Genomic DNA, 27,357 nt, shown 5'->3' with positions numbered 1-27,357 from the left:
AGTCTACGGGATATCTAACAATACGGGATAGCAGTGGGAAGCAGCGGGAAACGGCGCTGGAATAAGGGAATTTCCCGCCAAAAAAGGGAAGGTTGACAGCTATGGAACGTTATTTCCCCCAATGACTCCTGGGAGCTGTAGCTACCATGCTCATAGAGCAACAATTCCTAACACCCTTAACAAACTACAGTTCCCAAGATGATTAGGGGGGGAGTTGTGTGTTTTAAATGTATGGTGTGGATCTGCCCTGAGGTGGTGGCACCAATAGACAGACTAAGTGTGTTCCAGCAGAGGGTGGTCTATGAGGAAAAACAGGGCTCTCAAGTTTCAGCAAAGAAATACGATACTAAAATTTGCCCCCCCCTCCATTTAAACCATTATTGTGGTGCCCCCCTCCCCATGGCACCAGCGTCCAGCACATCCCCTAAAATCACCTCTGATATTGGCCTGCCACCCTCCTCGCACCCACCCCTTCTCGGCACCCACACCCTTCGGGGTCAGCCACCCCTCTGCCCCACACAGGGGCTGCAGCCCACCTCTTCTTAACCCCCTCGATTCACTAGCCAGCCTGTAACTAAGCAGAACTCCCTGTCGGTCAGTTTCTGACAGGCCCATTTGAAAAAAGGTTCCGGTTCCGGAATGTGCCAGCTTTGCCTGGCATCTGTCAGGACAGAGCAGCTGTTTCTCCACACAGACCCATAAAGTGTATGTGTGGGGTGTCTTTTTACAGCCTTCCCATAAGCTGCCAGAGGTCCCTTGAATGATTTAGAGGGCCTCACATCCGTCACCCTATTTGCAATCTTTAGTTTGAGCTAGGGTTGACTCCGGAACATAACGTGAATCCTGGAGAGTTCAGCACTAGACGGAACATATGAAGTAACAATAAAAGACACGTCTGATCATGTCAAGAGCGCTTTCCCCTCACCGTTCAGGAAACAGTCAGCCCCTACTGCAGAATATTAAGAAGCAAGGCTTTTAGGTCAGATGGGCTGGCCTTCAAAGCCCGGGAAGGCAGGTGAAGGCCGCAATCCTAACTCCACTTACCTGGAAGTAAGCACCTCTAAATTCAATAGGTCTTACTTCTGAGTAGATATGGTTAGGATTGCACAAACGTCCACCTCAGTGTCTTCTCCCTCTGCCTCCAGTAATCCAAAGGACCAGATCCCCACATCTCTTTATCATCCACATATTTAAACCCAGCTGCTAAACCCAGCACAACTTACAAAAAAGGAAAAGCAGCACACAATAAAGGCCAAGATATTCAACATTAAAAGCACAGGACTGAAAGAAAACATCTTCGAAGGAGGACTTATGGAGATCCCTGCTGGATCAGCCCTAGGTCCATCTAGGCCACACACAGGGCCTGAAGGGCATATTGCTTGTGGACATGGAATTTCTATTAAGTCATAGTGGCCAATGGTGGTCATAGTGTGGTGGTTAAAGTGTTGGATTAGGACCTGGGAGACACTGGTTCAAAACACCCTCCCAGCCCTGCACCTCACTGGGTGATCTTGGGACAGCCTCTTGGCCAAATTTACCTCACAGATTTCCAGTGGGCATCAAATAGAGCAGGAAGAACTCTATGGCTGACTACACACCATACATGTAAAGCATATGCCCACCCTTCAATATCTTGCGAACTGTAGTTTCTCCCTCAGAACTACAAGTCCCAGCACCTTTAAATTACAATTCCCAGGGTACTTTGGGGAAGTCATGTTTCGAGTCAATCCTGACATACCCCCACGCTTCCTCTTGTCCCCTTGCTTTTCCCCGGGAGAAGAGTGGCAATTTGTGTTTTATTTTGCTCCAATTTAGCACTGAAGTGCAGGTTTTCCCTGGGAAAGGAGCAGGGCAAGGGGGAAATTGCTCGGATTCATGCCTAGAAAGTGTGGGTCAAGCAGAAAACTCTTCAAGCCTCTGCTTTCTAGGTAACAGGACAAACGGAAATGTGGATGAGCCCAAGTAGTGCTATTAAAAACTCAGATAGCAACAGATCTTTGAAGAGCAGCATGCTGTTTATGGAGCTGGTGGAAGTTGTGGTCCAAAAAACATCTGGAGGGCCCCAGACGGGGGAAGGTTGCTTTTAATTACTGTACCACGGTCATTTTCAATCTGTGTTCCTCAGAGACTTGAACTGGGTTGCTAACTAACCAGACAGAAACACTTTTCACAGCAGTGTGGTTTGCAGGTATTATTAGCTGGTGACAGTGCCCACTAAGCAATCCCTTACTTAGCAAGTTAAGTACAGTACTGTATTATCACTTGCTAATACAGGGATGTGGGTGGCGCTGTGGGTTAAACCACAGAGCCTAGGACTTGCCGATCAGACTCCCGTTGCTCGGTCCCTGCTCCTGCCAACCTAGCAGTTCGAAAGCATGTCAAAATACAAGTAGATAAATAGGTACCGCTCCGGCAGGAAGATAAACGACGTTTCTGTGCGCTGCTCTGGTTCCCCAGAAGCGGCTTAGTCATGCTGGCCACATGACTCAGAAGCTGTACACCGGCTCCCTCGGCCAATAAAGCGAGATGAGCGCCGCAACCCCAGAGTCGGTCACGACTGGACCTAATGGTCAGGGGTCCCTTTACCTTTAATAGCTGCAGAACAAGCTGCCATTAAGAGCACAGGAGCAGGGTCCAGTAACAAAGTTGGCAACTGTAACCCTAAAGTCTTCTCCTGCAGGACACAGCCACAGCAGGGAGTTGAATGAATTGTTTAGAATCACTCTTAATATTTTGCACAGGGTGACAGCTAGACATCAGAAGAGCGGACCACACCCTGAAAAATTGCATGCTAGCATGCATCCCAGAATACTCCACAGTGTGGAGGTACTGTAGCAGATATGCAGAGGTCCTGCCACAAAAACAAAATAACAAAGAAAGTAAATCACAGATTAAAGTGTTTTCTGGGGGCAGAAAGTTTGGAACCCACTGTATAGCAGCCCTGTAATATAAACATTGGATTCCTGCGACTGGTTCTCATGGCCTGGAAGCTACTCGCTTCCATAAGAACAATGGCTGCATTTCTGCCATGTCACCATTAGGTGGTGACTTATGATTCCAGTGAAACTGACATGTACCGTATTGTCAAAAGTCCACCATGATTAAAAATCCAGGAAATGACTCTCCCCGCCTGGGAAGTGTGTGCATGTGTGTGAACTGGAGGGGGGGCAGGGGAGAGATTTCGTCATTCCAAACCCTCTCGCTAAATTCATATGGGAAATCAGAAGCCTAGGAGTAGAGCACAACCTTCTCTCCTCTGAAATAAAAAATTTAAGGTCTTATATATATAATAAATGTTCATGAATGTACCAAGCAAGCACGTACAGTGGTACCTCAGGTTACATACGCTTCAGGTTACATACACTTCAGGTTACAGAAATAGTGCTTCAGGTTAAGAACTTTGCTTCAGGATGAGAACAGAAATCGTGCGGTGGCCACACAGCGGCAGCAGGAGGCCCCATTAGCTAAAGTGGTGCTTCAGGTTAAGAACAGTTTCAGGTTAAGTACAGACCTCCAGAACAAATTAAGTACTTAACCTGAGGTACCACTGTACATAGATATGTGGACCACATGTCTGGAGCAGCAGAGGAAGACCATCCTGAAACCATTTTGAATCCCAAAATGACCAAATGTTTTCTCTGCAAGGATGGAGGGGGTGAGGGAACCTTCCCATTGTCTCAGGAATTGGGAAATCACCATCTCAAAGGAATGGCCAGACCAATTATCAGATTACCTGGCAGACAGGAAAAACCACAACATTCAAATTTCTGTTGTAGACCACCTTTTCTGTGATGTACCATAGGTATGTTTGTGGGGTGTATTTAGTTTTTCTCCATTTTGGCTTTATTTCTGTTAAATAAATCATGGCACGGTGCAATATGTCATGTGCTGTTGTCCATCCAAGGTTGTATTTACAGTGGTACCTTGGGTTAAGTACTTAATTCGTTCCGGAGGTTCGTACTCAACCTGAAACTGTTCTTAACCTGAAGCACCACTTTAGCTAGTGGGGCCTCCAGCTGCCGCCACCCCGCCAGAGCACGATTTCTGTTCTCATCCTGAAGCAAAGTTCTTAACCTGAAACACTATTTCTGGGTTAGCGGAGTCTGTAACCTGAAGCGTATGTAACCCGAGGTATCACTGTACCTAATTTTCAGACCTGCTAAGGAAAGATGATTTCCTCATAGCCAGCTGCTTCTGTCTGGCTTTTGGTACCTGCTAGTCAGATACCTCTGGGAAGCCTACAAGGAGGCCTTGAAAACAAACAAACGCAAGCCCTTTGCTGTGGCTTCCTGCGCTCTGGTCTTCCCACGACTTGCTGCCTCTGAAGCAATTTAGGGCTAATTTATCCTCCACGAATTTGCTTTAGAATGTAAACGAGGGACGCTGCCCAGATCTTGAGGAAGTTAACTTGTGCGTCGTTCCTTGTTTTGCAACATTATCACCCGGTCCCCTAAGCAAGGTATCGCGCGCCCTTTCCTGGTCCCGTTTCCTGCTTGGCGGGGTGTGTGCGTGTGTTTTTGTGTGTGTGTCCTGTATGAACACGGAACTCCGCCCCTTCCAGCCCTCGGCTCCTCCCCTCGTGGAACTGACTCACTGCTGCTAATTTAATTCCTCTGCTCATTCCAAGGATTCCAGAGGAAAACTGTCACCTTTCCAAAATACCACGCAGGCCTGTTGCTCCTCTGCGCGCACCACCACGCTGCTCTTCTTCCCATTTCCAATCCCAAGGAGTGGGCAGGAACCTCCTGGATGAGTCAAAATTAACCCTAGCGGTGAAGAGCTTTTATTCTCTCTTCTTTCACGCCCCCCTTCCCCCCCTTAAAGCAAAGTTCAGGGAAAGTTTCTCCTTTACGTTCTCTCCCCCCCCCCCCCGCCTTCACTAGCGCGCACAAAACCGGCCTCTTGGGTATCTTCTGAAAGTAAGTAATATTTCCTCCCCTCCTCCCAATCGTTCGTTCTGTTTAATTTCCTACTTGGGAGCAAGCCCTGACAGGGAAGATTTCGATTTAAACGTGCATCTGGTGGTGAGCTGTGATTTAGCTTTTGATTTTGGTTTGCAGGGAGGAAAAACGTTGCTTGCAACTTTTCTTCTTTTGTGGGAAAAGTCTACCACTACGTACTTTAATTTTAATTTAAAGAAGTGGAAGACTGGAAGCGTGAGGGTTTCTGTATGCGTACATAAATATATTGTGGTTTTAATTTATTTTATGTATAGGTACTGATATATAGGTATTGAAATATATATATTTGTCACTGGATTGCTTGGGACTATGTTTCCAAAAGATCGTCATAATATCCAGTAATTTGTGTGAGTTTCACGCTGTATTCTTTAATTTTGCACGTAAGTAGTAGGTTGGCGCCGTTAACCCTCTTAATATATATAAACGTTTTTGAATGTGAAATCTCGAAGCAGAGAGGTGGGAGGGAGTACCACACATTTTTTAATAGCTTGATTGTGTGCCTGTGAGTTTCTCTTTGTCTGAGTAAAGGACAGGGGCTATAACTTTTTGTCTGAAAGCCAAGAGTTCATGAGGTTGCTTGCAGGGGGCAATTGTGTGATTCGGTGTCGTTTTGATAGCGAGTTTCAATGGAGGGCGGAGATGGGTTTGTTCCAAATTTTATTTTGTTAAGCTTGATTCTCCACTTGGAAGGGATGTAGTGTGTGTTTGTGTTTTAACTTTCCCCATCTCCTCTCTCCCTCACAATGTCAGCCATTAAGGGAGGGCAGTCTTTATCTTACCTGATCTATACATTCCCCACTGCCCCAAGGGGTCAACAAACACTTCCTGAAGTCCTCTGCCCATTTACTTCTAAGCCACACACAATGGGAATTACTTCTGAGTAAACATGGGGGGGGGGAGTACCCTCCTTCAAAGATATCTGTGTGTGAGTGATGATTCAGAGACTTCTGAGCAAGGAAAACCCTCTTTTTAAAAATCAAAATGTAGAAATTCTGATTTGTGGGCTGCCTGATTAGTGTTGTTAGGAAATACCTGAGCCCACACAGGCCAAAACAAGGCTCATTTTTGAAATGTTCTGTGAAAGGGAAAAGTTCAAACGTATGTCACGCCTACTGTGTTGTGGATGGCCAAGATCTGAAATATAGAAGTGTCATCTGGCAATCCTGGTTCTAAGGCAATGGTGATCCAACTTCAGGCTTGAAGGATCTACTTCATTTTTTACTGCAACCCTGAGATCCCTCAACCAGAGCCAGATGCAAAATGGTGGTTCGGGAAGTGGAGCCAGTTCTCTTCTGCTGCCTGTGAGTGGGAGAACCAGCTTACAATAAGATTCCCTTGTCCAAAACTCTGGAGAGCTGTTGCTGGTCAGTGTGAACAGTACTGCACCCTATGCACCAATGGTCAAAGCTGCTATAAGGCAGCTTCTGAATAAGAGTCCTCAGTGGATTGTAACAATAAGCATTCAAGCTGTCCAGCAAAACTATACAGTACAAAGACTAGGGCAACCACAATGCACTCAGGTTAATCTACAAGGACTAATAAGACCTGGGACTTATTAGTCCTTGTAGATAGAAATGTGTGCTACTTTTGTCAACATGTCGGCAGCCCCTTCCACATTTGGGGGTTCTCTGCCCATTCATCTGAGCAGGAATACTGGCCTTCTCCCCCCAAAGTCTTGCCCTGGTGGCATTACTGAGAAGTAGAGCTGCCATCTGCCTGCCCTTTATTTTAGGTGCTTCAATTCCCTCTCAGCTCCCACCCCACTTTGTCAAAGGCCCTTCGCTAGAGTCAGGAAAAAGTTTTTGGGTGGATAGCTGTAATCTCCCTGAGTTCCTCACATTCAAGCCCAAAGCATCTTTGAGTATTTTTAAAAACAGACTTTTGTGTTGCGTCCAACGCTAGCCCTTCGCGGTGTAGTAGTCCCAACCGAAACTAATGGAAATGATTAACTTTGGGCTCATTAATTTCAGCTGGGTTGATCCTGAGTAGAACTTGGTTAAAATTACAACCCTGTGTCTCCAAAGGTTGCCTTATTTCAGGCTGGTTTTCTCAGGAACAGGTAACACTGGGGGAGTTTTGTTAAGCCGTAAGGAAAATTTGCCAGTCTGCCAGTCTGCCTGTCTTGCGTGTATAGGTGGCGTTGTGATTGAATGTTCTGTGTTCCACATCTAGTGAGCAGGTGTGTTGGCGCTGAAACTGTTGTATGCTTCATGTTGTGGCTTTTGCAACTGCAGCGCCTGCAAGCAAGGATGGGCCAGTAAATGTGTGTGTATGAGAGGGGTGGGGGTGGGCAGGTTGGATACAGCAGTTTCCATTTGCACAAGACCTTGATGTGACTTGTTCCAAAAACAAACATGACCTTTCACATTGGTGCATGCGTTTCTCAAATTACAGGATGAGGTTGGGGCCCATTGCTGCTTTGTGGAGGGCAGCTTGCTTTTCTTAACTTCCATGCAACTTTTTTTTCTTTTCCTTTGTGGAAAGCAAATCAAAACACTGCATTTGAGGCATTTTGGAGTTGTGTATTCGGAGCTACCTGCGACTGATCCTTTTGTCTGTGTCTGCTGCAAACTCTGCAGAACTGTTAAGCTTTTTGAATGGGAAGTCTAGATCCCACCTTTGTCTTTTGAAATTTTACTCCATTTTGCAGGCTCTACACAGGATCAAAATTATCTTAGCATTTCCTCAGTTCGTGGCATACAAAGGCATTGAATGAGACCTACCCTTCAGTTTGGCTTGTTCTCAAAATGGAGTCTTCATAAACTCCTCCTTTTAAAAAAAGAAAACTTCATCCCCAACAACAATTGCTGGAGCTGTTTCTCTGTGCATCATATTCCTTTTGTTTATTTTAGCTTTATTCGGGTTTACCACTTGCATTAAGCGCCTTCCAAAATAACAGTCTGCAGGGTCTGTTGGAAAAATGGTTTTTATTAGAAAGGTACATAGATAGTAAAATGTGTAGCTCAATCGTATGCTTACTCCCAGGTAAGATTTGAACCATGCCATCTAATCCTAAACCAGTAAAACGTAAAGGACCCCTGGACAGTTGTCCAGTCAAAGGCGACTATGGGGTTGTTGCGCTCATCTCGCTTTCAGGCCGAGGGAACCGGCATTTGTCCACAGACAGCTTTCTGGGTCATGTGGCCATCACGACTAAACCGCTTCTGACACAATGGGACACTGTGACAAGTGCCAGAGCCACAGAAACGCAGTTTTCCTTCCCGCTGCAGCGGTACCTATTTATCTACTTGCACTTGCTTGCTTTCGAACTGCTAGGTTGGGAGAAGCTGGGACATAGCAATGGGAGCTCACCCTGTCACAGGGATTCGAACTGGCAAGTCCAAGAGGCTTAGTGGTTTAGACCACAGCGCCACCCGCGTCCCTAAACCAGTGTGGTGCAGTGGCTTCAGCTGTTTTGCAAGACAACTGTCATCAACTCCAGGTTGGGGAAGACTGAGTTGGACTAGGACCAGGGAGGCCCAGGTTCACATATCTATCCTGCCAGGAACCATGCTAGCTGACCTTGGGCCAACTACTACCTCTCAGCCTAACCTACCTCACAGGGTTGTTCAGAAGATAAAAAAAGAGTCTGGAAAGAACCATGTATGTTAGCTAGCTGAGTAGCTTGGAGGAAGAGTGGGATATGAAATATATAATTTACTCAGAAATAGCTGGAGTTCATGGGATTTACTCCCATCTGATATAAATTGTAGCTGTAGTTTATCAGGCATAGGCTCCATTTTTAATACCTTTAATTCCAGTAGTGCAGAGTCAAAAGAGCATAATTTTGCTGTGGAACGTGGTGGAAAGAAACAAAGGCTGCTGGAAAATGCTAAGAGAAAAAAAGTACTCGAATACTGAACATAGATACTCTGTACACTGATTTGTATAATTACTTTTCACTTAAGAGCTACAGTTCCCCTTAAACTACAGTTCCTAGGAAGCTGTATGCTTAAAATGTGTTTTAAATGTATGTCTGCCTGCCAATACCTATGTTTAGCAATTTGTGGCCCCTTGACAGCCCAAAAGGGGAGAGAGAACCAACTCTTTCATAGTATACAAAAGCTCTTCTGTCTGCTTGAATGAAGGCAACTTTTTTTTTCCTTTTTGCCATAGACAAGTGGCTATTACAAGTGTCTCAGAGCTGTTTACAAACAGAGTTTATATATCAAGCACTTGGTTCTTTCTCAGTAAATAACACTTTCAAGCAGTTTTTCTTTCTTTCGCATTTGTGCAATGCAATATGGATACCCTCTCCTTTCCTTTGTTCCATACATGTGTGGAGATATGCCAGAGCAAGTGGGGGTATCAACTAAATGTCAGCTCAAAATGTCTGCCTAATGTCTGAGGCGAGATGCTTCAGTTTGGATTGTCCAGATGACAATATTCTTCACTGTATACTCATATTGGTTTATGCGGAGATGGTACTTGTGCGCAACTGTTATAGGCGTCCTTTCTCCCTCTGTCTGAATTATCCGTTCAATGTTTGTCCTTCTTTCGAACCTTTGTTTTGTTGCCAAAGAACATCCAATTGCCTTTCTTTCTGATGATTCTACGGCTCAGCTTTCCCAAAACTAGGCTGCACTCTGAAAATCACTTAAATAGTATAAGTGGTTTCGAGATTGCAGCAGTACAGGAAATCCAGTTGGGTGGGACAAGCCAACCCCCCCCCCCCCGGAAGAGAAGACTTGAAGGAAGCTGTTCCCTCTGGATTTGTTGTGGATGGGAAGTTTGTCAGGCAAGCCTAGTTCCCTCCCCATCTCACCCCGCCCCTTCGCCACTTAAAAATCAGAGGAAAACCTCGGTACAAAAGCAAAAAAAACCAAAATCAGTTGTTCTGACTTCCACAACACATGTCCTTGGCCTGGTTCTGAGGAAGTTTGTGGTTGTGATTAATCTCACGCCAGGGAAGTGCCTTTCTTCGTAAAAAGTTTTATCCGTCTGGGAAGGTTGCAGCTGTTGGGAGCCTTCTGGCGGCAGCCGTGGTGCAGGGTTAGCAAAGGAAATAAAGGCCCACAATCCTAAAAGGCGGGGTGGGGGGAATCTGATCACAGATTAAAGAGCCAGCCCCCTTCCTGTCTTTTAAAGCAAGACGTAATCCATGCTGGAAGGCCTCTTTGTTTTGCTGCTGATTGTGCTCCCAGGGGTCACTTGTACTGGCGTAACCAGCAAAGAACCGGGTTTCCACTTGACAGGGAACAGTGAGGGGCGGGGGGACAGGAGAGGCCTACACCTTTTCGTTCTTTCTTTCCCCGTTCAATCTGGTTTCTCTGGAGGAGACTTAATTGGCCTATGCTGGACTTTCCACTCAGACAACGACAACAACCCAGTTTTTGCTCTTTACATTTCAACCCTGCTTGCCTCTCCAATCCAGTACAAATTTTTCACTCCCACCAACACCAGCGGTGGCCAAAGGCTTTCAGGGTCTACAGTAGACCTAAGGTCTACTGACTGGCCACGCCTCCCCAAAATGAAGCAAACCTTGCTATTAACAACTGTCAATTAGATCCCCCCCATGGAGAAACATGCTGTTTTCTTCAGCACCCTTAAGAGGTTTGCCACTTTGGCTCCATTTGTTTTATTTGTCAGTGGTGCTGCTTTCCCCCATGTTGCTCTGTGTCCGTATGACACCCCCCACCCCATATAGATATTGATGCCAAAGGCCAATCCACCCACCTCAATACTATCACGTTGTTGGCATCTTGTCAGTCTCAAGGGACAATGGAGTGCGCCTGCAGGGGTAACCTCAAACTGCTGCATTAGCCGCACTGAAGTGATATCCCCTCAGTGCATGCCTGAGCAGTGTGTATGGAGGTCCTGCGCTGCCTAGACAAGACCCCCCTTGCTTGGACTCACCGATGTTGTCCAAAGGAAAGCAGAGCAATATTTTTGGTATTGGGTTGGCTGCAGGAGATGCTGGAAGGAGGCGTTCAAGGCGCCATCCAACCATTTTAGAGACTCAATTCCGGATTTGTGTAGGGTTTACACCTTAGCCGGTACTCAGCACCTTTCTCCCCAACCAGTGAAATGGTTTTTTAGCCTTCCCTTCCTCTACCATGAATAGAAACAATTCACAAAATACATTTAAAGCTCTATGATACCACTTGAAAAAGTTGTGACTGTTGTAAACAAAATCTGCCCCTCTTCCCTTATGGGGTATCCAAGAGCCCGTATAGAGTCCTTATGTGGGTTCCCTATTGGTAGGAGAAAATAACAGAGGCCAACCAGAGAATATTGAGAAGCAAAGCAGCTAATAAGCCTGATCTTTATTAAAGCTGTTGCAACAGGGTGCTCCCCTCACACGCAGGAAGATGGAGGAGGACCAAGAACAAAGGTGTGTCTGCCCTTATATAGACATTTTAAATTCCCTGCCCTGGAGCTCAAGACCACCCCCCCAAACATCATACCTACATCACAGAAAAGGTGGTCTACAACAGAAATTTGAATGTTGTTTTTCCTGTCTGCCAGGTTATCTGATAATGCCTTATCTGATTGCCTTTCCTGGTAGTCTGGCCGTTCCTTTGAGATGGTGATTTCCCAATTCCTGAGACAATGGGAAGGTTCCCCCACCCCATCCCTCCTTGCAGAGAGAACATTTGGTTAGTTTGGGAGTCAAAATGGTTTCAGGATGGTCTTCCTGTGCTGCTCCAGTCATGTGGTCCACATATCTATGTTTGTGCTTGGTTGGCACATTTATGAACATTTATTATATATATACCTTAATTTTTTTATTACATGACTTCCCCTAAAGAATTCTGGCAGCTGCAGCTTGTTGAGAGTGCGGAGAAGAGACCCCTATTCTCCTCCCAGAGCTATCATTCCCAGAGTGGTTTTAACAGTCAATCCCTCTTCCCAAAGAACTCTGGAAGATAGTAGCTCTGCAAGGGAAATAAGAGTCTCTAACAACTCTCTGCACCTTAACAAACTATAGTTCCCTAGTAGATCTGGTGGCTGAGCAGTGGTGAGGCCTAGGCAGATCAGGCCTCTTAAGAAACTTCTATCTTAGATCTACTGCTCTGTTAGTTTTCAATAGGTAGGCCTGCTGTCTACCTACGGGTGAAACTGGACCCAGATAACATCTTTCCACTGCCCACAGAAACCCTGTCCTGTGCCTGGCCTCCCTTCACCTCCTCCAGACTTTAATTAATTGCACTGCTGCTATGATCAGCTTCACAGCCCTCTCCTCACTGCGTTTCACTAAAAACAGCAACTCCCCAAAAACCAGGTTAACAACATGGGACTGCACTTCAGGGTTGCCGTACATTACCTCTTTACTTCCTCCAGGAAAATGGGCATAACAACAGTACTTGGCAGGGCAGGCGTAACCCACAATCTCGGCCATAGTCCTTTCCCCTGCAATATGGGTCTATTATGCTATACCATGTTCACAAATTGAGAAGAAAATCACTCCCCCCCCCATATGAAATAAGTCCTTAGGGCATGAGTGCCTGACTTACTGCTAATTTTTAATTGACATACTACTGCCTAATCACAGCTACACTAAATCCAACATACTTGAACTTTCTATTGGGCAGCAGTGAAGGAGCAGTCAAGGCATCACAAACCAATAGTCAATAATGATAATGGGAGTTTCACTCTAGCCTCTGACTCAATGGCTTGAACCGCTTTCCTAAATGTCAGTCATTTAGGTGGGATTTCACTCACAGGCTGCAAACATTGAAAAGTAGGAGAAGGCTTGTTCCCCATGAAACAAATTGAGAATTGGGGGCTGCACATTTTTGCCTCAGATCTTGGGTTCTACAGAAGCTAGAAAAAGAAAAAAAGTTGGAAATCTGTGAGCATCTGCCGGTGTCGAAACCCTTCCTTGTCACAGCTAAAACTTGAGATGATGGTCCTTAGCCTTGCTGTCTCACTTAAATACTCTTTAAATACAGGGTAGTTGTATCAGCAGCTATTACTCATTGCTAAATTGAACCTCTGCTATTAGAGGTAATATACCTCTGTTTACGAGAGACAGAGATCAAAGAACGGGGGATTTTTGTTCCTTTGTGCTCTAGTTAAAAGTTTATCGGGGGCATCTGATAGGCACTGCTGCTGAGACAATGCTGGACAACAAATATTATTTGCCTTGCTGCTTCCAATCAGTTCTCTGGTCAGCATAGGAATGGGCAACTTAACTCGCAATAGAAGTACAGTGGTCCCTTGGGTTACACACGCTTCAGGTTACAGACTCCGCTAACCCAGAAATAGTACCTCGGGTTAAGAACTTTACTTCAGGATGAGAACAGAAATCGTGCTCTGGCAGTGCGGCAGCAGCGGGAGGCCCCATTAGCTAAAGTGGTGTTTCAGGTTAAGAACGGACCTCCAGAACAAATTAAGTACTTAACCCGAGGTACCACTGTATATAGGGCATATCCCAGTGTCATTTTAGGACCTGGGAGACCAGGGATCAAATCCCTACTTGGACATGGAGCTCACTGGATGATGTTGGACCAGTCATTGCCTCTCTCAGACTAGCCTACCACAATCACAGGGTTGCTGTGGGGATTAAATGAGGAGAGAGGAGAACCATGTACGCCATCTTGACCTCCTTGGGATACAAAGGCAATAAATAAATAAATATGCAGAAGGTGCCAGGTTCAGTCCTCTGCATAGAATTGTAGCATTGGAAGAGTGACCACGAGGGTCGTCTAGTCCAACCCCCTGCAGTCTTTTGCCGAGCGTGGATCTTGAACCCACAATTTAGAGTCTCATGTTATACCATCTGAGCTATCCCAGGTAGGCTGGGAATGTCCTCTGTCTGAAATCCTAGAGAATATTATCTACCTAGTGTAAATAATTACGCTAAATGGACCAATAGCCTGACTTGGGAAGGTGGTTTCCAATGCCCTTCAGATATTATTGAGAACCCCCAGCTCCCATCATCCATAACCATTGGGCATGCTGGCTAGGACTGGGGGGAGTTAAGAGTCCAGGAGCCACAGGTTCCCCACCCTTGGTCTAGGACTAACTATATGACACCAAGCTTTCCACAGGTAAAAACAACCAAATGGGAAGGAAGGGAAAATGGAGGTGAGCTGTTGCCCATCTTCTGTCAGTTAGGAAACTTTCCACTCCTCCATCCCTCAGATCTGATCGCCGCCTGTTCTGCTTTCTTTCAGGTAACCCTCCTGACACCATAGAGCCTGGCAGCTGGGGTGAGGGGGCCAGCCCCTCTGGGGAGATGGGGGACGCTGGGGAGAAGGGTCTGGACAACGATGCAGAAGGGGTCTGGAGCCCTGATATTGAGCAGAGTTTCCAGGAGGCCCTGGCCATCTACCCACCCTGTGGGAGGCGGAAGATCATTCTTTCGGATGAGGGGAAGATGTACGGTAGGTGGGACTTAACTTTGACACATTAGACCGGTTGCCCTTGTCCTTGGTTCTCTTTGGGGATCGTCCTGCAAGCCATAATATATGATGAGTAGCAATGGGCTTAGAATATGTGAGGTAAAAAAAGAAGACGTTTTTCTAGCTCCCTGAAGAAATGGAAGGAGCTGGGAAGGTGGCCACTGATGGTGCTGTGTTCCTGCGGTACACCGCTAGCAGTGCCTTTTCCCTTCCAGCTCTGAGAGGGGGAAAGAGGTGGTCCTCACATGCAGCCTCCATGGTACTGTGCCACAGATGCTGTGCAGAAGGCTCTCTTTAGGGACAGAAAAGAAACAAAAGAGCCAGCAGGGCCAGGAAGAGAAATGAGGGAGCTACATGCTCCGTTGTAAACAGAGGCCCTACAATGTGCCACGCTAGACCTATAATGACAGGACCTCACCTGGAGGCAGTTCTTACTCTCCAAAGGCGAGCGGCTAATGACAGTTCAATTTTCAGTTATACAATTTGTACCATCCCTTTCTTTTAAGGAACTTCTGCATCAATATCCTGCATTTGGACAAGTCACTCTCTCTTAGCCTGACCCACCTCACAGGGTTGTTGTGAAGATAAAAGCACAGAAAGCACCCTGGGGTCTTTAGAGGCAGTGTGGGGTGTACTTTTGGTGATGGGGGACAACCGTGTGCAAGGTCTGCTGGAGGAGGGGTCAGGTTTGCATCCGCCCACCTTTTTTAAACGTCTGCAGTGGGCGTGACCTGACAGTCCAGATGATTCAGAAGTTAGCAGGGTGGTGTCTCTGAGCACGTGCAGAGTTGGGGAGGCTGCAATCTCAGCATGCTTTGACCTGCCCCGTGTGGCAACTTATCACTGTTGTCAGCAGCACGGTCAAGAGAGGCGGGGGAATGCCACCTCTGTATATTGTGCTCAAGTTGGATGGGTTGTTTTCCTGATTTCTTGCCTCTTCCCTCTCAGGCCGCAATGAACTCATTGCCCGCTACATTAAACTGAGGACAGGCAAAACACGGACAAGGAAACAGGTAAACGTGATGGGCTTGACATGAAGCCTAAGACTGCAGGAAATAAATCCGAGGTGTGTGGGGAGAATGAGGCCTGGTGAGATTTCCTCCTTTCTCTCCACAGAGTTTCCTGCTAAGTCTCTCCCCCAACTCCTTCCACAGGTCTCCAGTCACATCCAGGTTTTGGCCCGGCGGAAAACCCGTGAGATTCAGGCCAAGCTCAAGGTGAGTCCCTTCCCTGCATTCCCTGAAATGTTTATGACAAGCTTGCACCTCTGGATTCCCTACCTGTCCCACTGAAGGAGTAGTAGTAAGGGGGTACATATTTCCCCCCCCAAAGTCCCATAATGCTTTGCTGGTACTTGGGACAGGCTCTAAGTTTGAGGGAAATTATTGGGAAAGTGCCATCAATCAACCCCCTCCCCTCCCCGTCTCTGAGGGAATTGTTTTTTATTATTATGTGTTCCGTTTATTACCCATCATTCACCATCAACATTAAAAACAGCTAAAACAAATCACAGTCACTGGAATAGGGTGGTTCCTGAAAACACATCTCTCAGGTGTCAAAGGTGGCAACTACAGTGGTACCTCGGTTTTTAAACAGCTTAGTTCACGAACAACTTGGAATTCGAACGCCACAAACCCAGAAGTAGGTGTTCCGGTTTGCGAACTTTTTTCAGAATCAGAACTGTTCCGTTTTGAGTGTTACACTTCCTTTTTCAGTGCCACACTTTTGTTTTGAGTGCCCCTGCTCCTGTTTGCACATGAATAGGAGTGGGATGGGGCAGCTCAGCTGGGGACTGGAAAGCCTCCGCTTCCCAGCTGAGAGATCCCCGCCCCACTCCTGCTTTCATGGGAGTAGGAGCTGGATTGGGGCTGCTCACATGGAGAGGTGCAGGCTCCATCACACTTTTCCATTGAGGGGTATATGGCTGTGTTCACCTCAATAGAGAAGTTTAAAGGAACATCATGTGCCAATGCAGAGACAGCCCAACAGCTGCCTCAGCAGTGGTTTAGGGGCTCTCAGATGCAGCTGCCGGGCTGCCTCCACCTTTGCCACCCCAGCAACTATTCCACCTGGCTGCCTTCAGGTGGTGCAGGGGCTCTGATGCTGAGGTGGAGCTCCTTTAAACTTCTTCCTTGGGGGGAGTGAGGCGTGAATCCCTCAATGGAAAGTGTGACAGAGCCTACACTTCCCCAGCTGAGCAGGCCCATCCAGCTCCTACTCCCGTGCAACCAGGAGCAGGGATCTCTTTGGAATGCTTTGGTTTTAGAATGGACTTCCAGAACGGATTAAGTTTGAAAACCAAGGTACCACTGTATAATGAAGGCTTCAGGCCTAGGGGCTGCTACAGGGGATGCCTTCTCTTGGGCTGCTACCACCCCACCCCAAACATCTGACAGCCCCCGCTGCCGACCTCAACATCTGAGGAAAGAAAGCACACTTTGGGATATTTAGGATATTTAGCCATTTAGGGCTTTAATGTGAGTGCCTTGAGTTTCCCGGATAACAGAAGTGGGGCAAGCAGCTGTGGTGGCAAGTGAGAAGAGCTCTTCCCAGCTGCAGTGAGGTAGCCACCATTTTAACTTCCCCAAAGCCCTGTCACCTCCAAAGTAGCATTGTGCTGCATCTGCAGGGGGCTGGTTTTCTTTAAGTTGCCTGCACTGGACCAAGCATGTTGTTTTTTTCAAGACTGTCGTCCCGTCCCACCTGTCCTGCTTGGAGCTGGGAGAGGAGCTCTGAGCAGCTGCAGCAAGCAAGGGGAGACATCCATCTTAATCTTGGCCCTCCTACATCCCTGATGTTGGAGCATTGCATTGGGCCCTGGGGAGGAATTAACAATGATGGCTCCCTAGCAGCTGCTCTGAGCGCCTCTCAACATGAAGCAGACAGAAAGGGGCCCAGTGCAGGCAGCTGCCCTGAGCAGGTGGGCCTGTTTTAAGGAAACCTCGCTGATCGATGCTAAGAGGAGCCCTGAAGGGCTTCAGCAAGTAAAAGGAGCCCACTTGAAACCCCCCCCACACCATAGCTGTGATGCAGCACTGCTACCATGTCAGGGACACTGAAGGCGCAGTTAAAGGGACTCTTCATTGCTTCAGTCTTATCAGCCGCCTTCTTAGTGCCAAACACCATGGTGGTTTTTTTCCCTGTAGGCTGGAGGGGATAGGTCAGGAGAGCCAGTGTGGTGTAGTGGTTAAGAGCGGTAGTCTCGTAATCTGGGGAACCGGGTTCGCGTCTCCGCTCCTCCACACGCAGCTGCTGGGTGACCTTGGGCCAGTCACATTTCTCTGAAGTCTCTCAGCCCCACTCACCTCACAGAGTGTTTGTTGTGGGGGAGGAAGGGAAAGGAGAATGTTAGCCGCTTTGAGACTCCTTAAAGGGAGTGAAAGGCGGGATATCAAATCCAAACTCTTCTTCTTCTTCTTCTTCTGAGATTTGAACAAAGCTTAGTAATTAGCAGGGGAAGAACAAAGTGTGACTGCAAACCAGGAATCCTGGTTTTCTGAGGAGATTTTTTAATAGGACAATATTGATATTGACCTCCCTAAGGAGTCCGTTCCACTGTCGAACAGCTCTTCCTGTCAGAAGCTCCTTCGATATTTAGTCGAAATCTCCTTGTAATTTGAAGCCATTGGTCTGAGTCCTACCCTCCAGAGCAGGAGAAAAGCTTGCTCCATCCTCCATGTGGCAACCATTTAGGATATTTGAAGGTGGCTATCCTGTCTCTTCTCAGTCTCCACTTTGGTGGGCTACCAGTTCTCTCAACCTCTCTTCGTAATGGAGTCCAGTGCAGTGATTTCTAAGCACTTCTTCAGGGTGTGGTCTGAGCCTCAGCAACTGATGCAGCCCCCTTTCTGGAGCTAAGCAGATGTGGGTCTGGCCAATGCCAATATATACCACCTTGAATTCCATAATGGAAGGGAAGGCAGCATGTAAATGATGATAATTATACTATTGTTTGTAACTCAATGGCTCACAAGGGGGCTAACCCCATGGCACTCCAGGGTGAACACCTTATAACAGGGGTGTTTAACCAACTGTCCTTGAGGCACTGCTGGCTTCCAGGTCCCATCAGCCCCAGCCAACATGGCCAGTGGTCTGGCATGATGAGAGTTGTTCTCCAGTAGTGAGTGATCCCTTCATCATCGGCTTCCTCAATGAGAAGACATGTGATGACTGACGGTTTGCCTATATGGCACCCTGTCCCCTACAAATGTCTCCTGTGGGGTGATAGCCCCAGAAGAAATTACATTACCCCCACAGTCAAAGTTATGTGTGTCATTGTGTACCCCATAACCCCCTGAAACTTTCAGACCCTTCACGGCTGATATGCAGGCATTCCTCAGTAGAGAAATCAGTGTGGAAAAGGAGGCCTTGAGGGTAGGATGTTTTGAGAACTCCTGCGCAAGGGAACGGGCATTTGCAAACCAGGATTTGTCTCTCTTCAAGGACCAGGTAGCAAAGGACAAAGCGCTTCAGACTATGGCAGCCATGTCTTCTGCTCAACTCGTATCTGCCACGGTCCTCCAGGAAAAACTGGGCTTGTCAGAACCCCACTACCCACCCAGCACCACCGTAAGCATGTGGAAGAGGGGCTGTGAGGTGGGGTTTCTATGGGGCTGTAATGCTACATGAGGAATGGGGAACCTGTGGGCTCCCAGATGTTGTGGGACTGCAGTTCCCATAATCCCCAGCAATTAACCATGTCCACTGGGGCTGTTGAGAGCAATAGTTTAGCAAAACCTGCAAGCCCCCAGGTTCCCGGTTCCTGTTCTCTTTCTGTACTAAAAACTTAGATTAAGGTTTCTGCCAGTTTAGCTCTCGACTCTCCCCAAGGAATCTTGGGAATTGTAGTTTGGTGACATTCAAAAGAATTCTCTGTGTTAGACCATTAGCTCTTTCCTGGAGAGAGGAAATTATTATTAAATGGTGTTTAAGTTAAGAGTTGTTGCTGAATAAATGAAACTTCAGCTGACAGATCATATGTACAAGCATTGGTCAATTATATTTGCATTTAGGCAAAACTATGTTTTGGAAGCAAGAAGCATGCTTCCTAAGTTTTTTAGATAAGATGACTTCACAGACATCATCACCACAGAAGAGGCATTCTCCTCGATGTATGAGGGTGCCTCTTCCAAGATGCAGTCTTAGTTTTTATAAACGTTTGTTTGTTTGTTTGTTTGTTTGTTTGTTTGTTTGTTTGTTTGTTTGTTTTAATAATCACTCTCCACTGAATTTGGTCAATTAAACGGTTTTAAAAATTGATTTCATCAGTTCAGAGTAAACAGAATAAATGTTGCAGCCCTAACTTAAGTATGTAGTGCAGTTTTTAACTCTTCTGACTTTTCCAGTCCACAGAGTTCTTCCAGTTTTGGACAGGGGATGCAAGCCAATCCCGAGACACTCTAGAGTAAGTTGTTGTTGTTTTCAGTCATTGACACACACGCACTGCTGGGAGCAGCAATTTGTCTAGCATTTCTGCAACACACACGTGTGTGTGTGTGTGTGTTGCAATGCCCCCCTGTTGAAAAGCCATATCTTGACTCTCCTCTTTCCCCCTCCTACCCTTAGCGTCAAGCCTATCCTCCAAGCGCCATACCCCATCCCAGTCCCAGCACCCACTGCTGTCCCAGGTAAGCCACCGTCTTCCTAAACCACTTGCCTTCCTCCGAGGCAGGGAGGGGGGTGAGAGTGCGCCAGTCAGCCTCAGTGCCTTCTCCCTCGGCTCGGCAGGTTACCACGCGCCCCCAGGGAGAGCCCCCCGCCTCCCCAGCGCTACCTCTTGGCAGGGAAGCCACATTGGTACGGAAACGCTTCGGCTGGTGGAGTTCACTGCGTTTGTGGAGCGGCAGGCAGAACAAGATGCGGTGAGATGTGCACCTATACTTAACACCATTCGCACACTTGTGCCTCGTGCCAGCTGTCCCCTTACATTGTCTTGAAAGGTTTGGGAGTTGGCCTGATGATGTAATCAGCCGTGTGTTGGAGATCTAGTTTCAAGACTCCACTCTGTGATGAGATGCTTAGCGGGTGGCCTTGGGCCAGTCACAGTCTCGCTGCCTAACCTGTCTCACAGGGTTATTTAAGAGGATAAAATAGGACAGCTCTGTTTATGTTGCCCAGAGTTCCTTGGAGGAAGGGCAGGGCTTGATAAACAGAAGTGGATGGAGGGACGAGTATAAGAAACTACAGTGGTACCTCGGGTTAAGTACTTAATTTGTTCCGGAGGTCTGTTCTTAACCTGAAACTGTTCTTAACCTGAAGCACCACTTTAGCTAATGGGGCCTCCTGCTGCTGCCGCGCTGCTGGAGCCCGATTTCTGTTCTTATCCTGAAGCAAAGTTCTTAACCTGAAGCACTATTTCTGGGTTAGCAGAGTCTGTAACCTGAAGCGTATGTAACCTGAAGCGTATGCAACCCGAGGTACCACTGTACATGCAGCAAGTGGAGAAGCTAAGCTTAAGAAACCAGTACAGTTGTACCTTGGATCCCAAATGCCTTGCCAGTCGAATGTTTTGGCTCCTGAATGCCGCAAACCCGGAAGTGAATGTTCTGGTTTGCGAACGTTATTTGGAACGTCCTCTGCGGCTTCCGATTGGCTGCAGGAGCTTCCTGCAGCCAATCGGAAGCCGCACCTTGGTTTCCAAACGTTTTGGAGGTCGAACGGACTTCCGGAATGGATTCCATTCAACTTCCGAGGTACCACTGTAGGCTGATATTCATCTCAAGATTAAATTTGGAGAGACGGAAATGTGGTGAAGTAGCTAAAAGTTTGACCTGTGTAGGGCAGGAAATTTGGGGTTCAGATCTCATCGTTGCCATGAACGTATCCTGTGCGAACAGGATACTGGACTAGATGGGGCATTGGCCTGATCCTGAAGGCTCATCTTATTAGGTGACCTGGAGTAAGTTGCTGTCTCTCAGCCTCTGACCACAAGCCAGTATGGTTTACTGGTTAGGGTGTTTTATTAGAGTTGGTGCAATCCAGGTTCTAATCCCTAATTAGATGTGAAACTCGCTGGGTAATCTTGGGTTAGTCACTATCTCTCCATCTGACTTACCTCACAGGGTTATTGTGAGGATAAAATGAGGGGAGAGAACATTGTGTACTACCTTTAGCTCACTGGAGGGAAAAGCAGGATAAACATGTCATACTTAAAAACAACAACAACCCAGCAATATCAGAATTGCACATATTGTATTCCTGCTTTACTGAGTTAATTGGGAGGATCACGGCAGTAACATTTGCATCTGATGAAGTAGTCCCTAGTCCACAAAAGCTTACACCATAATAAAATGTGTTAGTCCTTAGCTTAAGGTGCAGCAACAGACTAGCATGAGTACCATATTGAAAGCAGTTGTAAAGCACTTTTTAAAAAATGCTATTTGCATTCTAGCTTCTTTTGGCAAGCGATTCAGTAAATCAAAATTCGGGCAGCTGGTGCCAGTCTGCATCATTCCGTCTCTGACTTCCTCCCTTTCCTCCCGGCAGTGTAAGCAGCAACACCGCTTTGTGCATATCGACCCGACACCCGCCTCTGACTCCCCGCTGGAGACGGTGGACGTACGCCAAATCTACGACAAATTCCCTGAGCGGGGAGGTGGGCTACGAGACCTGTATGACCAGGGGCCTCCTCATGCCTTCTTCTTGGTCAAGTTCTGGGTGAGAATCGCCCTGCTTCCCTCAATCCCCAACAAGCTAGGAAGGCAAAAGCTCCTTTGCTGCATTATGTATAGATATTTACCTGGCTAGTTTGCTGGGGCCGGTGGATTGCCTTGGTGGTTCAAAGCAGATAAAGCAGATTCTGGGTACATTCAGGCCAGATCTCCTAGAAAAGCTTGGCATGGCTCCATCACTGTTTGGGTGGAGGGGGCAAATGAGCCATTTTGAATACTGACCTAATGAGTACATTGTTGTTGCTTCAGCTGTGCACATTAGCCGCCTTCCAGCTTCAAATAGGATCCGGCGGGTCCCAGCCAGAAAAACTGTTGCAAGGGAGCTTTGGTCTCTGCTCCTAGCTAATTGAAAGCTGCTCTAACCATCTTTACAGCTACAGAAAAATGCCATTGAGCCTGTAATAAAATGTTGCAGTATAGGGTGCTCCTATTTACCGTACCCGCCAGCCATGACCCCTCCCACATGGTTCCCACCACTCCAAACAACAGCCTGTCAGCATTCTGAAGCTACTGAGCATGCTCAGTCTTTGTTGCCATGTTTTTGGTGGATTTCCCCTCCGTGTAGGGTTTTTATTTCCTAAAGATGTTTCCTACTGTTGAAAACCTTGGAGGAGACGCAAGCCTTCCGAAGCCTTCCATTTGTGGCATGGCTGATGTTATTTTGGCACTGTCAGGATTGGCCCTTGGAGAACTTAGTTTGCTATTTGTGTGTAGAATAATGGCTATGCTGTTATATTGCTATAACAATGCACACAAAAGCCAGGTCCTCAAGCAAATAGAATTGCAATGGTTCACAGAAGTAATAATTGCATACAGGATATGCAAGGTTACTTGCAAACACCCCCCAAGGCCAACCCAAATGAATCATCAATAGTAAACTTTAGAACATTGTCTTATCCACCAAGGCCAGACCTCAGAAGATCACAAAAAGGGCAGGAAGGTGATCCCCACCCTCTATCCTCCTGGCCCCAGCAAGTGATGTTCAATGGCATATTACTTCTCTGCATGTGGGGTTTTTGTTTAGCTGCTGTGGCAAGTAGTTGTGGAATAGACATTCTTGTCCCACCCCCACTTATGAAGTACTACCTGAAATGTATGACATCCTGCTTTCTATATCAGTCGGGGCGGGGGTGGAAAAAAAGAAAAGAAAGAAAACACTGCATTTCCCCCCCATTTCTCCTGTTACCATAGGCTGATCTGAGCTTTCCCCTCCTTGAAGAAGAACCAGGGGGCACAGGAGGGGCCTTCTATGGGGTGAGCAGCCGTTACGAGGGCCCACGGGCTCTGACTCTCAGTTGCACCTCCAAGGTCTGCTCCTTTGGCAAACAGGTGGTGGAAAAACTGGAGGTGGGTGCGGGGGGGCAGGGGAGAGTTGGCAGGGGGGTGACGGGACTTGGGGGGGGAGTGGATGGGGAGAAAAGAGGGGGTTGCCACACTGGCGGGTGGGGGTGCTAGAGGAACAGGGTTCGTTTACGCCTAAGAAGCTTCTGTGCAGCAGCTTGTGCAAAAGTAGCCACGTTGGCCACAATGAAAGTTGCCTTTTACCCACTGCGTACACACCACACCCATGAGGAATCCTGGGGAATGTAGTTCACCCCTTACAAAGCCACACTGCCCAGCACTCTTGGCAAACCACAGTTCCCAGGATTCTTTGGGGGAAGCCATGTGCTTTAGAGGTGTGGTGTGCATGCAGCCTGTTTCTCTGTTTAGCCCATTGCTGCATGCTCTTATCTCTCCAGGATTTTGGGTGGGGGCAGAAGCATTGTTAGGGTGACCCAGGCAGCTTGAGCCTCAAATCTCCTGCCTTTCCCTCTCCGCCCCAAACTTAAACCCAAACCCTGCTTATAGGGCTGCTGGGACTACATTTGCATCTATGCATCTAAACTGGCATATGCAGATTTGTGTCAAGGGCCTGTGTTCTCATCCCTTCAAATAATGTATTTTTTGTTCTATAAGACTCACTTTTTCCCTCCTAAAAAGTAAGGGGAAATATGTGTGCGTCTTATGGAGCGAATGCAGGCTGCGCAGCTATCCCAGAAGCCAGAACAGCAAGAGGGATTGCTGCTTTCACTGCGCAGCAATCCCTCTTGCTGTTCTGGCTTCTGAGATTCAGAATTTTTTTTTCTTGTTTTCCTCCTCCGAAAACTAGGTGTGTCTTGTGGTCTGGTGCATCTTATAGAGCGAAAAATACGGTATTTGCAGTGCCCCTGGGCAGGAATCTCTCAGGCCACCTGTTTCCTTATCCTTTTACCAGGCCATTGTGTGTGGGAGGTTGAACCTTCTGGCTTTTTGCATGCAAAACACGTGTTCCGGCATTGAGCTGTTGTGCTTTCCCTTGCAGCCAATGTGGTGCCCCTCAGACATTGCTGGACATCCGCCCATGCTCATTGGCCTGAAGCTGACTGGTCTTCAGAGTCCAAAAACATATTGAGGGCACCAAGTTGGCTGTTTCTGCTCCGGCAGAGATATGGGGAAGCTCTGGCTCTCCAGATGTTGGACCCCAACTCCCATCATCCCTGACCATTGGGCTAGGCTGGCTGGGGTTGATGGGAATTCGGCTCCAGCATCTTGAAGGCTGCAGGTCCTCCATCCCTTCATCAGAAGCTTTCCTTCTGATGTGCTGGATGCAGGGAATCTGGTACCCCACTCACCCGATGGAGACCATTAAAAAAAGGGAGACCTGCAGCCTAATGCTGTGCATGTCTTAAACTATAGAAGGACCTGGAAGCTAGGAAGATCTGCAGGGTCAAGAGCAACTTGGCCTAGAATGTTTAAGAAGTTAAGTGTGTGCGAGTGTGAAAGTGTTAAGCTGTATCAGCTACTGGACATTGAGGAGTTAAGATTTGCGTCCCACAAACAGATTTACAGTACTTGGAAGTTGGGGGGGAAACAGGCTTAATTTCAGTCGAACTAATCTTTGCATCGTTTAAGTTTAGGAGTGTGAGTCTTGCTCCTTTTAGAAGGTTGTCCCTATGGTGGCGGAGGAAGAGAGGTGGCTTCTTCCTTCGGATAAAGGTGGTGTGCATGTGTTAGGTTCTCTCTGTCTCTCATATGCCTGCTTTGCCATTAACCACTCCCATCTCCCCAACTCTGCAGACAGCAGAGCCTCCCCACTGGGAAGACGGACGCTTTGTTTTCCAGCTGCAGCGCTCACCGCTGTGCGAGTACCTCATCAACTTCATCCGCAAACTGCGAACGCTGCCAGAAAAGCCGATGATGGACAGTGTGCTTGAAAACTTCACCATCCTGCAGGTATTTGGGGAAGGAAACGAGGGGCCAATTTGCGCACTCTCTATCTCTCTCCCTCTCTTTCCTTCCCTGGGGGAGGAGAAGGCAGAATAGGGAGCCAAGCCAAAACTTGAATTCTCCATAAATAGAAACTCCAGTCCTTGACCAACCCAGAGTCAGTACAGTACAGGGCAACCTTTTCATTTCCCTCAGCTCTCCAGGGTGATGCATTGTGGGGAATCTAAATGGCACTTATAAAATCCTCCAGTGGCAAGTTCTAGCTTAGGAACATTCCTTCATGTAGGATAGCAAGGGCAGTGTGGCGTGATGCCTCTTCTAAGATTATGCTGGTTGTGCCTTGTGCATCCATGATGTAATAGTGTGCTGGTTGTAACTATTTTTTCTCATGTGGAAACACAGGCATAACCGAACAGAGTAGAATTCAATTGACAGACTTACGCTTCTTTTAATTGGGAAGCAACCCTTAATAAATGCTTGTGTTTTGCAATTTGTGAGTCAGCTGTAAGGCAGTGGAGACCTGGTACAGCAATAAGGGTGAGGGAAGGGAAGATGGCAGCACCTGTCAAATTTGTTATGGGGGCTGCAGCAAGTTCCCTGTGGGAGAGATTTAGAGAAATCTCATTAAGCTCCTAGATATGGGCAGGATTGTCCCCTTGCACTGCTGTGAAACTTGTCAGAATACGCTCCATCCCCTCCACAGGTTTTGCGGGATCAAGAAACTCAGGAGTTACTTTTATGTGTGGCCTTCGTGTTTGAAGTGTCTGCCAGCGAGCACGGGGCACAACACCACATCTACCGGCTGGGCCGGGAGTGATGAACAGCTTTTACCCCACCTCCATGCTCCAAAATGGGTCACTCACTGCCTCACCCACCAGGAGGTCTACGGCCTGTCTGTGAACTGTGAATGGACTGCTATGACAACTGCGGAACCTTCTGTGATAATGGCTTTTTTGTCACCTGGCAACCACCGGCAAACCCAGCAACTGATTCTACCAGTGGATATCCTCCTCTCTCCCTGATGGCCACAAAGTTAGGCCCGAGGCCCAAGCCCAGAAGCACTGCTGTTATTCAGTGGAGAAGCTCGCAGCCATGGCAACAGCATTGTCGAGCAGCAGTGCTTTCAGGGCAAGCTCCCCCACCCTGTTCCCAGTCAAGCTGTGGGATATCAGGAGTTAACCTCTACCATACATATGTCATGGCAGACCTTGACCGAGAACATCCCCCTCCGTGCGGCTGGGATTTCACACACTCCATTGTCACACGTGGCATTTTCGAGGACAGTTGCTTTTAATAATCTGGCAGAAGTTTGATGTAACTTAACCTGTCTGTGAGAATTAGGAGTAAGGAGATCAACCTGTTTTGGGGGTGGGCCACACCACTTCACCTCAGGTAGCAGGGTCCACATGATTGTAGGTTCCTCCCCAGAAAAGCTAGTGTTCTGTGTGTGGGGTTTTTGGTATGGAGAAGCATTCAGTAAGGCGAGCCTCTGCTTGCAGCCTGAGGTGACACAGCCCTGATGAAAGCAGTATACATTTGATCCTGCAGGCTCTCTTTGCGTGTACTACACCTAATCTGGTGTTGTTTTTAACCATGCCTACGGGGGGCGGTGGAGTCCCATTGTAGAATTTAGTGGGGCTTACTCCCTGTCGCACTGGAGGTGGAGATGTTCACCTTTCAGAGGCCTATTACCTCACAAGAGATTCAAGGCTTTGTCTACACACGCAGCAGAATGAGGAGGTAGAACGGCTGCAGTGGGGCCAACACTACAGACTACATGCAGGCGATTCTATTCGTTATTATTCCCAGGTGTAAACTCCCTTGAAGAACACCAGGAAACCCAGGGAGAAAAGTTCGCCTGCAGGCCTCTGCCTGCAGTGCTTGCTTTCTGCTAGCAAGAGTTTTATGTAGGCCGGCACCTGAAAAGAAGGTTCAGCGGGCCGGTCTTTGAGCTGAAAATAACCGTTCCTTTCAACAGGAGTGCAGAACCTTTCTTTCCTGTTGGAGGCCAGTATAGCCTCAGCACCCATTGTTTGGGGCCCACCTTCTAGTGGTGGGTGGGGCACCCCATTTTACCCCTTCCTTGCCACTGCCATGAATTTGGCCAAAGGCTCCTAATTGCACTCCTCC

At 47.5% G+C, this 27,357-nt stretch overlaps 2 protein-coding genes across 13 annotated transcripts in view; one reads left to right on the top strand and one right to left on the bottom strand.

Moving 5' to 3' along the window:
* The window catches only part of DKKL1 (dickkopf like acrosomal protein 1), a 16,135-nt gene extending 11,402 nt beyond the window's left edge, over window positions 1-4,733 (bottom strand). The window contains exon 1 of one of the 6 annotated variants that reach the window (XM_053360881.1): window positions 4,650-4,733. Coding sequence is in view for 1 of the 6 variants with exons in the window: in XM_053360878.1 (XP_053216853.1) it covers window positions 470-615 (146 nt within the window). In the remaining 5 variants the exon portion in view is untranslated. Of the gene's footprint in view, window positions 1-469; window positions 719-1,223; window positions 1,387-1,538; window positions 1,597-4,649 lie in introns of those variants that run through there. The other 5 variants (XM_053360882.1, XM_053360880.1, XM_053360878.1 and 2 more) reach the window with 5 other exon arrangements.
* Window positions 4,670-27,357, top strand: TEAD2 (TEA domain transcription factor 2). 7 transcript variants are annotated; one of them, XM_053360885.1, is made up of 12 exons: window positions 4,670-4,772; window positions 14,084-14,293; window positions 15,260-15,324; window positions 15,466-15,528; window positions 18,755-18,880; window positions 19,657-19,715; window positions 19,877-19,938; window positions 20,039-20,172; window positions 21,797-21,967; window positions 23,173-23,328; window positions 25,078-25,233; window positions 25,931-27,357. In XM_053360885.1, the coding sequence occupies exons 2-12, from the start codon at window positions 14,146-14,148 to the stop codon at window positions 26,042-26,044; spliced, it is 1,254 nt and encodes a 417-aa protein (XP_053216860.1). In that variant the 5' UTR covers window positions 4,670-4,772; window positions 14,084-14,145; the 3' UTR covers window positions 26,045-27,357. The 7 variants fall into 7 exon arrangements, with proteins under 7 accessions (XP_053216860.1, XP_053216863.1, XP_053216865.1 ...); XM_053360888.1 differs by having other exon boundaries at window positions 4,772-4,919; window positions 18,761-18,880; XM_053360890.1 differs by having other exon boundaries at window positions 4,772-4,919; window positions 23,173-23,235.

This window comes from Podarcis raffonei, chromosome 13, assembly GCF_027172205.1.
Source record: "Podarcis raffonei isolate rPodRaf1 chromosome 13, rPodRaf1.pri, whole genome shotgun sequence".
Lineage (NCBI taxonomy): Eukaryota > Metazoa > Chordata > Lepidosauria > Squamata > Lacertidae > Podarcis > Podarcis raffonei.
This window is presented reverse-complemented; position numbering and strand designations above follow the sequence as displayed.